This window comes from Syzygium oleosum, unplaced genomic scaffold (assembly GCF_021117445.2).
Source record: "Syzygium oleosum isolate NSW1041296 unplaced genomic scaffold, Sole_v2.1 Sole_v2.06, whole genome shotgun sequence".
NCBI classification, from domain to species: Eukaryota; Viridiplantae; Streptophyta; class Magnoliopsida; order Myrtales; family Myrtaceae; genus Syzygium; species Syzygium oleosum.
The window spans coordinates 12,522,909-12,539,376 of record NW_026607490.1 but is presented as its reverse complement, the minus strand read 5'-3'; the positions used below and the strand labels follow the sequence as shown (position 1 = coordinate 12,539,376).

Genomic DNA, 16,468 nt, shown 5'->3' with positions numbered 1-16,468 from the left:
CTCTCCGTCGGGCCTCATCAATGGCCAGCGAAGGTCGCCAGCCTCGGGCGAGGGTCGCCTCACCTTGGCGGGCGATGCAACAATCGTCCTTGATCTGGTGAGCTAAGGTGAGGGCGTCCCTCACTGGAGGCCGGCGGAGAGAAAAAGGAAAAAATAAATAAGAAAAAGAAAAGAAAAGAAGAGAAAAGGGAAAAAAGAAAAAAAAAGAAGGAAAAGGAAAAAAACTCAAAAAAATATTAAAATATTATTAAAAATTGTCAATATCAGCGCCAGCTATACCACGTAGGATGGCCGGCGTTTATGTTAGCGATTTCAGGTCAAATTTAGTTAGATGGATTCAATTGGCAAAATTGAAAGGTTTATGACTCAATTGGCAAAATTGCAATAGATTTATGACTTTTTGAACAAATTTTCCCTTAATGGTGACTAGGGGTGTGCAAAGGAACTGAGAATCGCCTGGAACCGGATCGGACTGGCCCGGAACCGGCGGTTCTCGTGAGGACCGGTCCGGTTCCCGGTTTTAGGTGTGGAACCGCCTACCCGCCCATCCGGACTGGACCGGTAATATATATAATTTTTTAGGAAAATTTTGACCAACAAAAAAAAAGAAAACATGTTTAGAAAAATGAAAACCATAAAATCCATAATCTAAGGCTCCGTTCGTTTGGCGGAAAATATTCTCCCGGAAAATATTTTCCTTCCCCCCCTCACAAAATAGCCTAAGTCTATGGAAAATGACTTTCGCTTCTTCAAAAGCGGAAATCATTTTCCGGAGCTTCTTCTTCACTAAGGTCGTCGGCCACCGCGCCACCGGCCGCACATCGCCCGCCGCCGCCGCCGGGTCCCCCCGCGCCGCCGCCGCCGGCGCGGCCCGCCGCCGCCGCCGCCGCCGATCGCCGATCGCCTTGGTCGCGGCCGCCGTTGCCACCGCGCCGCCGGCGAAAAATATTTTCCGAAACTTTTTCATATTGGTCGCCGAACATCGGAAAATTATGTTCCGGGAAAACATTTTTCAGAAAAATGACTTCCGGAAAAATATTTTCCAAAAGGAGAATATTTTCCGCCAAACGAACGGAGCCTAAAACTCGACTCTCAACTCCCATTAACTCACGGCCGCGCTTTTAGCCGTTCATCGCCTCTCCCTCTTACTCTCGGTCACCTCTATTTGCGTGAAACTTGGTGGGACCGGTTCCATGGACCCACCCGGGAACCGGATCGGACCGGCAGTCCGATTCCCGGGTGGATTCATGGAACCAATGGGCGGTTCCCGGTTCCAATTTCTCTGAACCGGTCCTTAGTGGGCGGTTCCCGGTTCCATGTCGGGAACCGCCCGCCCGGACCACGCTCACCCCTAATGGTGACTATGGTACCATGGGTTACTAAACAAAGGAATGATCCAAAATCAATATCACATCTCTTGTCGCTCTGAGCAACACTCACGCACAATCTTAATTAGTCACCAATCAACTAGATTGGGTCGACCGCGGACCTACAGATCATGTACTTCCTCCATCGGGATCGGGTGTATGACGCAGTGGGCGTTGAGACCATAGTATTGATAAAAAAGATTCACACCAAATTTCTCTATCTCTATGGCGATGAACAAAAGTTTGGGACGGGGGAGGAAAGAGGCCTTTAGCATTTGGGGAGATCATGGTTTTTTGAGAAATTAAGTTGGCAGACATTGCTGAACCTTACTATGAAAGAGCAGTAAATTTTCATGGTTCAAGCTATTGAATCAAATCAGAGGCCATCGATATACACTTGCTGTAATTTTAGAGCCTAATGTGCTTGTTTCAAAATGGTCAATCTTAGGAACCGCGAACCATATTATAAGCCCATTGTTGAAGGACGAAACCCTTGACAGATGGGTGCGAGTGTTTGAAGGGTTGAGGTGAATCGAAGTCGCAAATCGACTACGCATAAATGAATTGAATGGCTTGTAACATGATTCGACTATTTCCTAAGGTTGTTCATTTTGGAATGTTGAGTTCTTTAAGCTCTTGGCCTCTCTTACGTGCTCGGGTGGGCTTCCACCGGTAAGTGCAATTCACACCCTTTTCCTCTCTCGTCTTCACTTTATTCACTTATATAAAAGAAAAATAATAGCCCATAAAATTCAATATAGGATTGAGTTCAATGGATGGTGCATATCAAAGAAATCATCAGCAGTATTTGTACGTGACTCCATGGGCCATATCTTGAAAGCACTTTGCTATAGGACAAGTTCACGTCCAATCCTCCACTGGGCCTAGAGCCCAAGCCTTAATGTTGGCTCTACTCAATTGGCTGCGAGACGAAACTGGGTATAGGCTCAGATTCCGAAAGCTGACTCTGTGGCTCGTTACAGCTATTTAACATTACAAATAGTTCCTCTCACAAGGCAATCACAGGAATCGCTTGCAATTGTGTTAAAAAGTACGTCTCTTTATTGCCATCCAAATCTGAGGGACGTTTACAGTAGGCATACAAAGAAGTAAAGGAACTCGGATACTTCTAACGGAAGATAGAAAATATCTCAAGTACTTATTGACGGGACTTCTTAAATTTATTTAAAAGAGAGCATCTTAAGTTTCAAGCATAAGCGGAGGGGTTTTGGAGGAGGTAAGCTTCGGCAACCTTGTACATTCCCAAGGCTCTCTCTTTGCCTGCCTTAACGTCCTCTTCTTTGAGCTCGACATCGCCTTCTGTGTAATACGTGCTCGTCATCTTGTTCTTGCTCCCACCTTCCGGTGTTGGCTCAAATTTGACTTCATAAGCAATAGATTCGAACTTCTCCTTGAGATCGATCACAGTATACTTATACGTGAATGTCTCCTCGTTTAGCTCATCCACGCGATTCTTCAGGCTTTTGAGCTGACTAGCTGTATATAATAGGAGATCGTATCACGGTGTACTTTTATATGCCATAATATACGTTAAGCTAGAAAGAAATGGCCCATTTGTGTAATTACCTTCAATGAAGTTGATCTGCTTGATAGATCCAGCCCCTCCGTCGCCTTGGATGATGTCAATGCTCTTGATAGCTTGAGGCATGAGTTTGGGAATTAGGTTATGTGAGTCCAAAACTAGGGCCTTGAACAACCGTGCCGGAGGAATTGGGGAAGCGTATTCATTTGTGAAAGCAAACACACCCATGATGTTTTTTTTGGTTGCTAGCTAGAGAAATATGGAACAATATGATCAAAGAGAGTGGGGTTCTGGACGTTTGATAGCTTGGGATAGAAGAGACGAGAACAAGATACATTTATAGGGTGGAGTGGAGGAGTCCTCATTTTTCCAAAGTGTTTCGCATTGGCTGATGAGTTTTAGACTCGTGAAACTAGCAAAGCACCAACCATTCTACCTTTTGTCATGTTTTGTATCATGAGTTTGTTTTTGTTTGTTCCAACATCATGAGTTCGCTAGCTGGATTAGGGTTTCATTCTCTAGGACAGAGAGATGAAGAGAGAGCACTAGAATCCAAAAGGGAGCATTTCTCATGTTCATAGCCTTCGTCGTTCAAGTAACACAATGGCAACTAAAAAAAAACAATAAATGTCAGGCTACATTTATTTTGTGAAAAATATTATAAAAAAAATCATTTTCCTTATTTTCCAGCGTTTAGTTTGCTAAGGAAAATGAGTTAACGGAAAACTTATGCTTAAATTCAAAAAAATAATTTCCTCTTTGACAAAGTAGGTAAACATTTTTCAAAATATGACTAAATATCGGTACTAGGGTCTTCGGCGACTAGGCCCGGGACCCCAATGCCCATGCCCGGGTCCATCAAGGCCAGGCCCAAAGCCCTGTACCCATGTCCAATGCCCCGACACCTGAGCCCGGATCCATAAAAGCAGTGCTTGGGTCCTGACACTCGAGCTTTGGTCCCCAGCACTCAAGCCCGGGCCCACAAAGGCCGTGCGCGGATCCTCGGTGCTCGGGCTCGGGTCTTTCATTAATCAAACGTTTGTTCTTATGAAAATATTTAAAAAAATCGAATTTTTAATTATTTTTTATTTCTTTTTCTTTTTTTATTTTCTTGAGTTAATACAACGAAAAACCCCAAACAAGTATACTTGTGATAAATTTATCCCAAACTAATTTTTGACCATAAAAAATCCCAAACTGGTACATCTGTGACAATTTTATTCAAAACTAACTTTTTTTATCATAAAAAACTTCAAATTGATACATTTATAACAAATTTACTCTCAATTAGTTTCCGTTGAATTGAATTTAGACCATAAAAAATCACAAATTGATACACCTGTGATAAACGGAGGATAAAACCTCAAACTGGTATACTCATCAGCTACCACGTGTCATTCAACTCAGTAATTTAACTGTAAAATTTAACGAGAATAAATGGAGGGTAAATTTGTCACATGTGTACCAGTTTTGTATTTTTGGTGCTTAAAAAATTATTTTAAGGTAAATTTATCACATGTGTACCAATTTGGGGTTTTTTGTGGTATTAACCCTATTTTCTTTCTTTTTCTTTTTCCTTCTTCTTAGGCCGGTCGCCGGCCATAGCTACACCAATGACTTATTAGTCCGCATTCGATCCGATCCAATCCAAGCACATGAACTACAGCCCTCGAATGCTAAGTCCAACTCCTCCTATTTACTGTATCTTTATATGTCTTTATTCATATCCGAAGATAGCTTTCATACCTTTTTTCGGCCAAATTACTCGATTACCTTAATAAGATCATGGCAACGTCCTACATAGCAGAGACTTACATGCCTAGAAATCCATATTTCCTGCCAAATTTCCAACGAGGAAAAGGACTTATTACTAATTTGTAGACTGTATCACACGAACTAGAAAACTAAAGGATAAGCTCCGTGGGTTATTTTTTTCTTGTTTACGCTAGAATAGAATATTTGGTCATTAATGTTTGAATTCGTTGCTCAGGGTTGGATTAGAAAAACTAAAAGGCATTTCCAGGCTTCAGAAATGCATCCGCAAAAACTATAATTGGCGACTTTGTCCTGTTCAGAATGATATTCCTGTTAAGACTTTGTAGTGTTATCTTAACTCAATTCTCAGATACTGATTGCCGATATTCTTGTGACCATTCCAGGTTTATGGCTCCTCAAAATCTAAACATTTCGTAGAGTCATTTCCCCAAGGAATTGTTGATAGTTTCTTAAAACCATTGTTAATAACCGTGTAACCCAATCGGTCGTAGCACAGGCACAAAGTCTAGTTACCAATTATTTGAAACTGTCGAAAAGAACACTTATCAAAAAAACTATCAACAAAAACTGTCGTAGCACAGGCACAAAGTTTTAGGTTGTATTTGGTGTTTTGAAAAGTTATACATATTATTACCTTTACCAAAAAAAAAAAAAAAAAAAAAACACTTATCAAGCCAAGTTTTGGAGCGTCGAATGACAATAATCTCGTACCCATAGTCAAATTTCAGATAAGCAGAGTTCAAGCTTCCATAAAGCTATGCTTGAATTCCATGTTAGTGTCCACTGAGCGTCGGAACTGAATGGTCCTATAGAGTTGTTAATATCTGTCTTGAATTGGACTTGACCAATTATGGGATGAGGGCATGGGTAGAGGTTTCGCGAACCCACCCCGCTGCCACAAATTATGACGTACGCTCAGCCACTTTGGGCTGACCTTAGGTGAGCATCAGCCCTGGGACTTCCTCATTGCCTGTCGACCCTGTCTAGGTAAGAATGTCGCAAGCGCTTACAAGGCCGAGTCTTATTCTCTCTCCCTTCTCTCTCTTCAGCTTAATGCTTAATGTTGGACTTAATAATTACAATACGAGCCCCTTATTGCTATCTTGAGCATACACATACACAAGGACGGACAGTGACTTAGTAAAGAAAAGGACTGTCTCCACTATTGACATCCAAATTAAAGTAGCTTTTTGCTGTCGGTAATGTGAAACGAAAACTCCTTTCAAGTAACATCCAGTGAAATGTCGGAGGATGAAGCCAAATATTATTATTAAGGGCTTTTTTGTCTTTTCTATTAATTTTGCTTTTAGGTTAAAAGCTACGCTTTATATATCAGCTATTGATAGAAGTTAGCCGTCAAGCGCTGAGAAGAAAATAGAGAGAAAAGAAAAGAGAGAAGAAAAAAGTGAGTTTTTTCTTTGTGAGTGTTCTCAATCTCTTTATGCTCCGATCTTGAGAGAAGATCATAATTGTATTCCTACTTTCTTCGAAGTCTAGCGGATTCGCAGAGTGCCTCTGCGCGGAGATGTAGCCCAGGTTTGGGTGAACTTCGATAACAAATTCTCTGGTGTGTTCTTTCGATTATGTTCTTTTATTATTATATTCTGCTAGTGAGGATCATTTGTTTGGGTTATTTTTCTGGAATCGGTGCTCGATTCCCAACAACTGGTATCAGAGCTTGGTTGGTTAATTGAGAACATCGAGGGGTTTTTCGGTGACTTTTGATTGAAAGCAAACGATATGGCAGAAGATAAAATCAGGATCGATAAGTTCGACGGGCAGGATTTCGGATGGTGGAAACTCCAAATCGAGGATTATCTTTATCATAAAGATCTCTATGCACCACTTGAGGGTTGGAAACCTGAAATAGCGAAAGTGGATCCGACAGCAGAATCAGGATGGAAAATTCTTGATCGAAAGGCATTAGGTGCGATTCGTCTAGGGTTGACGAAAAAGACAGGGTACCACATCGCGAAAGCAAAAACTGCAAAAGAAGCCATGGATATTCTTACGAATATATATGAGAAGCCATCCACATCAAATCAGGTATTTTTGCTGAAGAAGTTGGTTAATATGAAGTTATCTGATAGACGTTCCGTAGCAGAGCATATTAATAGTTTCACGCAAGTCACAGGTCAGTTGGAATCCGCAGGCATAAATCTGGATATGAAGCTTCAAGCTTTATTATTTTTATGTTCTCTTCCAGAAAGCTACAACACCGCAGTGCAGGGAATTTCAAGCACCATGAAGGATGATTTGACTCTGGATGATGCTGTGAGTAGTATCATGGATGAAGAGATGCGAAGAAAAGTCTCAGGTGGAAATAATTTTTCGCCATCTACATCTTCCACGGCACTAGCAGTGGAGAACCGTGGGAGAAGTAAAAGCAGAGGAAAATTCAGCAGGCGCGGTAGATCACAGTCAAAGGGAAAGAGAGAGGTCGCAAAGATGAGTGTTGGTTTTGTCACCAGACTGGACATCGGAGGTTTCAATGTGAGGCCTACAAAAAGAAGCAGCGGGATGAGAATCAAGGAGCTAATGTGGTTAGCGATGAACCTTCGCTAGAGAACTTGTGTTTATCTGCAGGGTATGACTTGACGACAGACAAGTGGTTTATTGACTCCGGTGCTTCTTTCCATTGCACCTCGCAAAGAGACATATTTGCTGATTATGCCAGTGGAGATTTTGGGCAAGTGGTTGTGGGAAATGGCCACATGTGTCCAATTGTTGGAAAAGGAACTGTGATTATGAACATCTCAGGTGGAGGACGTCTAGTTTTGCACGAAACTAGACATATCCCAGAATTAAAGAAAAATCTGATCTCAACTAGTAAACTTGATCAAGAGGGTTTGGTAACAACCTTTGGATGCGGAGAGTGGAAGATAACCTCAGGGGCAAGAGTAGTAGCAAAGGCAAAACGTACAGGTACGCTTTACCTTCTCCAGGGAGACAATATCTGTGATATGGTTGCAACTACAGTGGCTACAGGTAATTTGTCTACTCTTTGGCATTATCGTTTGGGACATCTTGGTGAAAAGGGTGTAAAGCAGTTACACTCAAGGAAGTTACTTCTAGGTTTGCAGAAAGTTGAATTAGATTTCTATGAGAGTTGCATTTATGGAAAACAAAAGGCAGTTAGTTTTCAGTTGAATGGGCGACAGAATAAAGGTAAAAAATTAGAGGTGGTTCATACGGATGTGTTGGGACCGGCTCAGGAACTCTCTTATGGTGGTAAGAGATATTTTGTCACATTCATTGATGATGCAACAAGAAAGACTTGGGTCTATGCTCTCAGAGAAAAATCAGAAGTATTCGAGATGTTCAAAATGTGGAAGGCCATGGTAGAAAAAGAGACAGGTTATCAAATTAAAGCTCTAAAATCTGATAATGGTGGTGAATACACGAGTAAGGAATTTGCAGAATACTTGAGCTGAGAAGGTATACACGGGTTGAAGACTGTTCCTAGAACTCCTCAAGAGAATGGTGTAGCTGAGAGGATGAATAGAACCATTCTGGAACGTGCGAGATGCATGAGGCTACATGCGGGTCTTTCGCTACACTTATGGGCTGCTACAGTTGATGCAGCTGTTTATCTGATTAATCGGAGTCCATCTAGTGCGCTTGAAGGAGAAATACCGCAAGAGCAGTGGTCAGGTAAAAAGATTGATTATTCATATTTAAAAGTTTTTGGTTGTATTGCATATGCTCTTATTGATAGGGAGGATAGGAAGAAGCTTGATGCTAAATCCCAGAAGTGCGTCTTTATTGGACATGGTAGCGATGAGTATGGCTATAGGCTTTGGGATTATGAAAATAACAAAGTCATCCGCAGTCGGAATGTGGTATTCCATGAAGAAAAGATGTACAAGGATCATCAGATGGAGCATCAGAAGGCAGTAAAACCAGAATATGTTGAGCTAGACACAATACCTGTGAAAATAGTTCTAGCGAATCAAAATGTACCTGAAGGGGAGGTTCAAGATGAACCTATTATCAATGAACAGGGAGTTCAAGAGGAACGCGGTGATCCAGAACATACTGACAACCCTGAAGTACCTATCTTGAGGAGGTCTACACGAGTTAGAAAGCCAAAGGTAATTTTTGATCCATCAGCTAATATTGTTATGAACCATGTCTTATATACAGATTCAGGAGAACCGGAGACTTATAATGAGGCAAAGAAAGACACATCTCACATGCAGTGGGAGCGTGCTATGAAAGACGAGATGAGCTCGTTACTTCAGAACAAAACTTGGGAGTTAACAGAGTTGCCTGCAGGTAAAAAGGCTTTGTTAAATAAGTGGTTGTACAGGATAAAAAATAAAGCAGATGGTAGTATCAGATACAAAGCGAGACTTGTGGTCAAGGGCTTTTCTCAGAAAGAAGGAATTGACTACTCCGAAATATTTTCACCAGTAGTAAAGATGACATCAATAAGAGTTTTGCTGAGTATAGTTGCAGTGGAGGATCTTCATCTCGAGCAATTGGATGTGAAAACGGCGTTTTTGCATGGGGACCTAGATGAAGAGTTATACATGGCGCAACCTAAAGGTTTTGAGGTCAAAGGTAAAGAGCACATGGTATGTCGCTTGAAGAAAAGCTTGTATGGCTTGAAGCAAGCTCCGCGGCAATGGTACTTAAAGTTTGATGGTTTCATGGAAGAAAAAGGCTTTGCACATTGTGAAGCTGATCATTGTGTTTATTTTCACAAGTATAGCGATGGTGATATTGTATATCTCTTTTTATATGTGGATGACATGCTGGTGGCTAGTTCCAATATAAAGAGAATCGCAGAAGTGAAGAAGATGTTGGCATCGCAGTTTGCTATGAAAGACTTGGGAGAGGCCAAGAATATCTTAGGCATGAAAATCATCAGAGACAGAAAAAATAAGAAATTGTGGTTGTCGCAAGAAGACTATGTGAAGAAGGTGTTAAAGAGATTTAACATGGATAAGGCAAAACCAGTTGCCACTCCTCTAGCGAGTCACTTCAAACTTTCTAAGGATATGTGTCCGAGTACTCAGGCTTTGAAAGATGAGATGGCGGCAATCCCATATGCATCAGCAGTGGGAAGTTTAATGTATGCCATGGTGAGCACGAGACCAGACATTGCACAGGCAGTGGGAGTTGTGAGTCGATATTTGCAGAACCCGGGCAAAGAGCATTGGAATGCAGTAAAATGGATATTGAGATATCTAGCAGGTACATCAAATTACTCTCTTTGTTATGGAGGGACATCTCTAGAGTTGCAGGGTTATGTGGATGCAGATCATTCGGGTGATCGAGATAGTGGTAAAAGTACCACTGGATATGTCTTTACAGTTGCAGGTACTGCAGTGAGTTGGGTATCTCAACTACAGAAAGTAGTGGCTCTATCGACGACAGAAGCAGAGTATGTGGCGATCACGGAAGCCTCCAAGGAAATCATGTGGTTACAAGATTACATGGAGGAGCTACATCGAAAGCAGCCGTGAGCACACTTTGTGGAGTGATAGTCAAAGTGCAGTACACTTAGCAAAGAATGCACTTATCACTCAAGAACTAGACATATCAAGAAGCGTTATCATTTCATCAGTCGCATTGAAAGATAATGAGTTACGATTCTGAAGATTGATGGCTTGAAGAATCCAGCTGATATGTTTACCAAGGTAGTAGACAGAGAGAAACTTATTCTCTGTACTACTACCATTGGTATTACTCCATGTTAATTGATGAGGAGTATCGCAGAAGCACAAGTTCAGGTTACTAGCTTTTGAAGTAGATGGATGCAAAGTTGCTTGGTGCATCGGGTGTATTTGTCTTCAAGTGGGAGATTGTTGGAGGATGAAGCCAAATATTGTTATTAAGGGCTTTTTTATCTTTTTTATTAATTTTGCTTTTAGGTTAAAAGCTACGCTTTATATATCAGCCATTGATAGAAGTTAGCTGTCAAGCGCTGATAAGAAAATAGAGAGAAAAGAAAAGAGAGAAGAAAAAAGTGAGTTTTTTCTTTGTGATTGTTCTCAATCTCTTTGTGCTCCGATCATGAGAGAAGATCATAATTGTATTCCTACTTTCTTCGAAGTCTAGTGGATTCGCAGAGTGCCTCTGCGCAGAGATGTAGCTCAGGTTTGGGTGAACTTCGATAGCAAATTCTCTGGTGTGTTCTTTCGATTATGTTCTTTTATTATTATATTCTGCTAGTGAGGATCGTTTGTTTGGGTTATTTTTCTGGAATCGGTGCTCGATTCCCAACATGAAACACCTGTGAGTGACTCACGGAAGGAAGCATTACAGGATTTGACCCACAAACAATTACCAAGTGCAAAGTACATATCCTTATTAACCATTCAAGTACTTATTGGAGAAGGTTGCTCCAAACTTATTTAAGAGTTTTATTTGTAAGAATCAAGCATAAGCATTAGGGTTTTGAAGGAGGTATGCTTCCGCAACCTTATACATTCCCAAGGCTCTCTCTTTTCCAGCCTTGATGTCCTTTTCTTTAAGCTCGACATTGCCCTTGGTGTAGTAGGTGTTGGTCATCTTGTTCTTGCTCGCACCATCTGGGGTTGGCTCGAACTTGACTTCGCATGCGATAGATTCGAATTTATCCATCAAATTGATCATAGTATACTTGTATGTGAACGTCTCTTTGTTCAGCTCATCCACTCGATTCTTCATGCTACTAAGTTGGCTTCCTACATCTCAAAACATTACAGATTAACACTACATCTTGTACACTTAGTAAATGAAATTTCACAAAGGAACTTTTTCCTTTACATCATATGATGAGAATTGTTTTTTTTATATGAATTAGTTGGACACATCTATTAAAACAACAGAGTTGATAATTATGCAAGAATTCCCAGATAAGAACGCTTAGAATATATTTTTAAACCAAGATTAACGAAGCCTACTACAATGGGAAAAGAATTTTCTTGATGTTTCTATGGAAATCGCTTCATTGTCAAAGTCTAAAAACTTGTCATGACATAAATACATAGGAGTCATATAGAAAGGTGATTGTGCCTTAATAATGGTAGAAGCAATAGCAAAGTCTCATAATCATTACCTTCGATAAAATTGATCTGCTTAATACTCCCGGCCCCTCCATTGCCTTGGACGATGTTGATACTCTTGATGGATTGAGGCATGAGCTTAGGAATGAGATTGTGGGAGTCCACAATGAGGGCCTTTGTCACGCCCCGAACCCCATCGAGCTTGCGACATCCTTCTTTGGTCGAATTAGTGCGACGTCCCAGGAACGTCACCGACCCAAATGAACCCATAAAAGTTTAATCGCGGCGGAAACAACAAACACCCAGACAATGATTTACCAAGGGTACTAGGGAGAATAAATTGCCAAACCACCAAATCACGTACTATACCTCGGCCCAAGTACAATATCCATTTACAATTTAAACTTATGCCACAATCGCCATTTACAAACCACAAAGCAAAATATGCACATTGAACAACTAAACTGCAAACCACCGATATCACAAAAAGATTAGTAGCCTGGATAAGCACTACACCAAAAATGGGACATTTCCAAAGTCTTCCTCAGCTCCAAACTAATCTCTACGCCCTCTAGATGGCATCCACTCTGACTCACTCTCTTCGGAATCCTCATCCGAATCCTCATCAAGCACATGCTTATCCGACGACTCTGAATCGGCCTCAATCTCGATCGGGTTATCCTACAACATCATGATCAGAGTGCATAACAGCCCAAAACGCTGCGACGGCGGCGGAAGATTCATGGCTCGGGCGGTGCTCTGAAATGGTTTGGTTGAAACAACCATAGGACACTTCTCAATAAGTACACAACCTAAACCTTATCTAGGCTACCATGTATTCCAGACAAGTCCAGACACCGAATCAAGCAACACACAAACAACGTCCACACAATCGTACTTACCGGATTCTCAATACACGAAACCTGCACGTTAGTCTTACAATAGCACTATTCCACTCGCATGCACGTTCTAATGACATTTCATGCATTTGTTTCCGTTTCATCACATCTTTTTCCACAACTCTCGTCAGTGACCTGCGTTACAGTACACGTCTCAGGTCCACTGCGACCCACTCATCACAACACACCAGGGCCCGCGTTACAGTACATGCCTCAGGCCATGTCTCTTGCCCGCGTTACCGTACACGCCTCAGGCTCAACATCCATTCTCCTAGTGCACAACCCGCGTTGAAGTACACGCCTCAGGTTGGCCATGTTTCCAGCACTCCTCGGCCCGCGTTACAGTACACGCCTCAGGCCATGTCTCTTGCCTGCGTTACAGTACACGCCTCAGGCTCAACACTCACCACCTACGGCACAACCCGCGTTGAAGTACACGCCTTAGGTTGGCAGTCTTCCGATAATACCGGGCATTGTCCCGCGTTGAAGTACACGCCTCAGGACGACACAATTCTCACGATCGCACATGCCACACCAAATTCACTCTCTTGCTCATGCACATGCTCAACAATCACTTGCCACACACAATTGGCCCATCACACGTGGCCCGTGCACGCATCAATTCTCACACAATTCATGCTCACCAAGCATTCTATATGGCCAATTTAACAATTAACTCAATCTGGCCCAAGCGTGCACACAACAAAGCACATTTCAATCCATCGAATCACGGTTCAATAAACACACAAGGCCACTCATGAGCCCACAAACACAGCCACGTTCATAGGCATAAATTCGACATTTCCAAGCATATTAAACACCACAATCCAGCCATACTACCACACACCAAACCGACACCATTTGTCCTTAAATCAAGCCCTAAGCTCGCCAATTCCATCCCACAACGTCCGACACTCTATTCAGTCTCACTCCAGCCTCGAAACATCCTCATTTCATCCTCAAATCAACTCATATAACACACATTCAAGCGTAAATTCCGGTCACGAGGCAGCACCTAATCAACCTCGACACCCTCACCATTTCGCTCATAAAAATGAACATCCAAAGAATCGGGGTAAAATTGGGCAGTTTGTACAGTGACCGAAATCCCATCAAAATAAATAGTAAACGAACTCCAAAAATTCTAAATTTTGATATATCATAAAAAAATATCTTGATAAACATTTCTTATGAAGAACACGAAATCCGATTCAATCTGCAACCATGCCTTTTTGTCCCTCGAAGTCAGGCCAAAATCAGTTCGCTCTAACAGACCGTTTTGTCCTCAAAATACATTTCTTTCAATACCCAAATCACCTTGAAAAGCCTTGAAATTTTTATATGTCATAGAAAATAAAGTTGGAAACAAATTTTGTGAAGGAAGTTTATTGAAAATAGCTCTGAAAAATTTTATAAAAATTCGGTAAGACAAGAAGGTCGGGATGAACAGTGTTCCGGGCAGTTTCAACACGGTGTGAAAATGGGTTTTCGTGCAACCCAAATGGCCTCCAAAAATTCCAAATTCCAAATATGTTATACTTCAAGATGTTGGGAGAAACTTTCATGAAGAAAACTTCCTCATATTCGGCCCGCAAAATTCTCCACAAAAATAGCAAACCGGACGTGTACAGTCACCACGAATCCGAGAATCACACCAAACCTCAAGGATTCGAACCCCAATTGATTTCTACCGAATTTCAACTGCCAAAACTCATTTCCAGACGTCTAATCTAACACGCAACAGCCATTAACAGCCATAATCAGCCACCAACAACCACGTTCAACACCCCAATCAACCCCTAAACTACCCTAAACCGCGTATAAACGAGTCCAATAATACCCGATGTCCTAGGCAAGGGTTAGATTGTGACTTACCGGACTCTAGACTAACTCGACTAGAGTGGAACGGGACGGCAATCGGCGCGGCGGCGGCTCGGCGGTGGCGACGGCAAGCGGCGGTGGCGAGCGGTGGCGATCCGGTCGGGCGATGACCGGCGTGCGGCGGCTCGGCGAAGGGAGGGGGCTGGCTCGGTGGGTGAGGGAGAGAGAGGTGCTGTGAGATGAGAGAGAGAGGAAATGAGGAGAGAGAGAGAGCCTCTTGACTTAAAACCCAAGTTTTGACCCAATTTTGCCAAATGACCAAAATGCCCTTCTCTCTACTTTTCATCCGACGGCCCAGATTCGATCTTATCTTGAAATCGACGGCCCAGATCGAATTTTATCCAAAAATATCCAAGGGCAATTTGGGAATTTCATAAAATTCTAAGGGCAAAATTGTCCAACCAAAAGTTAGGGCAAAATGACCAAAATGCCCCTCCCTCTTAAAACTTGCCCTTTATAAATCGCCAAGGGTAAAATGGTCACTTTCCTCATTTCTCGCCAAAATTGCATTTTTCTGAAGGATCCGAGAAAATCCAAGACTAAACATGCTAATAACAACGTCGTCCAAATGTCCTGTCGTGACTTCCTAAATTTTCCATGCCCAAATTGATCTCTAATTTAATAACTGAATTTTAAATAACGTAACTTGAGCGTGTCTCGAACTAACGGGCGGCTTTTGGGAAAATTCGCATATTCGACCCGTGACTGATACTAAATCAAGTCACGTGCAAGTTCGTTCGGATCGTGACGACCTCGGTTGTCAATGTAATCGCGAGAATCGATCGCTAGTTCCGACGGGCGCGATCGTTCGGTATAGGTTCTGGATCGTTCGTCAACTCACCCCGTGGTCAAACGGAATCACCCATGATCCACTCGTTTGACAATGACGAACCGGCCCATAACTATCCTAAGATCGGCTTACATTGGCTCAAAATGTCACCTCGATGATTCTATGGTCGAAAGTCAGTTCACGACCGAATTTCTTTAGTCGCACGAATTTAAATTCCTAATTAGCCCTTTCCTAATGGTTAATATCCCAGGAATTGCCAATTCCGAGCGAGACCTAGCTACAAGTATGTTCATAAAACCACTCATTTCATAAATCCCAAATGGGCAAATTTCAGGATGTCACAGCCTTGAACAATCTTTTTTGGAGGAATCGTGGATGTGTATACATCTGTGAAAGTGAAGACACCCATGAATAACTTTGTTGCTAGCTAGAGAAAATTATGAAACTATGATGAAGGTGGCTGGAGTTTAAGGAAGATTTCTGAGCTTGGTGTAGAAGTGATATGGAGGAGATGTATTTATAGGTGCAAGTAGAGGAGTCCTCACTTTTCCAAAGAGTGTTTCGTTGGCTATGTAAAATTCTTCAAATTGTCATAGTCCTAAAGTTCCATACATTGCCTTTTGTCAGCATTAAGCATGAAAACTCAAGAGTTGATTGGACTCGAGGCGTCGTTCTCCAGAGAGAGAGAGAGAGAGAGAGAGAGAGAGAGAGAGAGAGAGAGAGAGAGGCTCTTAAAATCCAAAAAAGAGCATGTTCAATGTTCACGGTCATCATCTGTTTAGATAATACGAAGGCGCAATAGAAATATAATAGATCTCTATGGTTAAAAAAATTGTAATATGAATGAAAATTCATCTCAAGGTTGACATGATTGGGACCACCACACATTGGTCCATCGTATCTGTGCTATTATCTATCTATTAATACTATACATAGAGTCAATTTTTGAATTTGATATCCAACCTCTTGTTTACAAATATATCCTTGATTTTCCTATCTATTATTTCGATAGAATCCATTATTGTAAATCAAACTCTTATCACTTGTAAACAAAAAAAAATCAAAGCCGTTAAAGAAATACAAACCACTTATTCACTAATTCAAAAGTGCATGAAGGCAACCACACGTGTGTGTCGAGTGCTAGAGAGCTAGTATATAATAAAAAGAACATCCTACATATGAGGGATGTCAATCATTTTTTTTTCAGTCTTCAA

At 41.7% G+C, this 16,468-nt stretch overlaps 2 protein-coding genes across 2 annotated transcripts; both read right to left on the bottom strand.

Annotated features, from left to right (window-relative positions):
* Positions 1-2,574: 2,574 nt before the first annotated feature.
* On the bottom strand, positions 2,575-3,138 carry LOC115682899 (major allergen Pru ar 1-like). The gene is made up of 2 exons (XM_030607256.1): positions 2,955-3,138; positions 2,575-2,864 (listed from the first exon to the last, which is right to left on the bottom strand). Exons 1-2 carry the CDS (start codon positions 3,136-3,138, stop codon positions 2,575-2,577), a joined length of 474 nt encoding a protein of 157 aa, XP_030463116.1.
* A 7,839-nt stretch (positions 3,139-10,977) lies between these two features.
* LOC115682867 (major allergen Pru ar 1-like) lies at positions 10,978-15,746 on the bottom strand. The gene is made up of 3 exons (XM_030607224.2): positions 15,607-15,746; positions 11,738-11,858; positions 10,978-11,363 (listed from the first exon to the last, which is right to left on the bottom strand). The coding sequence occupies exons 1-3, from the start codon at positions 15,661-15,663 to the stop codon at positions 11,074-11,076; spliced, it is 468 nt and encodes a 155-aa protein (XP_030463084.2). The 5' UTR covers positions 15,664-15,746; the 3' UTR covers positions 10,978-11,073.
* Between the last annotated feature and the right edge of the window lie 722 nt (positions 15,747-16,468).

Excerpts from the sequence above, each read along its gene's own strand:
- LOC115682899 (XM_030607256.1), bottom strand. The coding sequence starts at position 3,138 with ATGGGTGTGTTTGCTTTCACAAATGAATACGCTTCCCCAATTCCTCCG. Across the intron at positions 2,865-2,954 it reads GCAGATCAACTTCATTGAAG|CTAGTCAGCTCAAAAGCCTG; the intron begins GTAATTACACAA and ends TATTATATACAG.
- LOC115682867 (XM_030607224.2), bottom strand. The coding sequence starts at position 15,663 with ATGGGTGTCTTCACTTTCACAGATGTATACACATCCACGATTCCTCCA. Across the intron at positions 11,859-15,606 it reads CGATTCCTCCAAAAAAGATT|GCCCTCATTGTGGACTCCCA; the intron begins GTTCAAGGCTGT and ends GGCGTGACAAAG. Across the intron at positions 11,364-11,737 it reads GCAGATCAATTTTATCGAAG|GAAGCCAACTTAGTAGCATG; the intron begins GTAATGATTATG and ends TTTGAGATGTAG.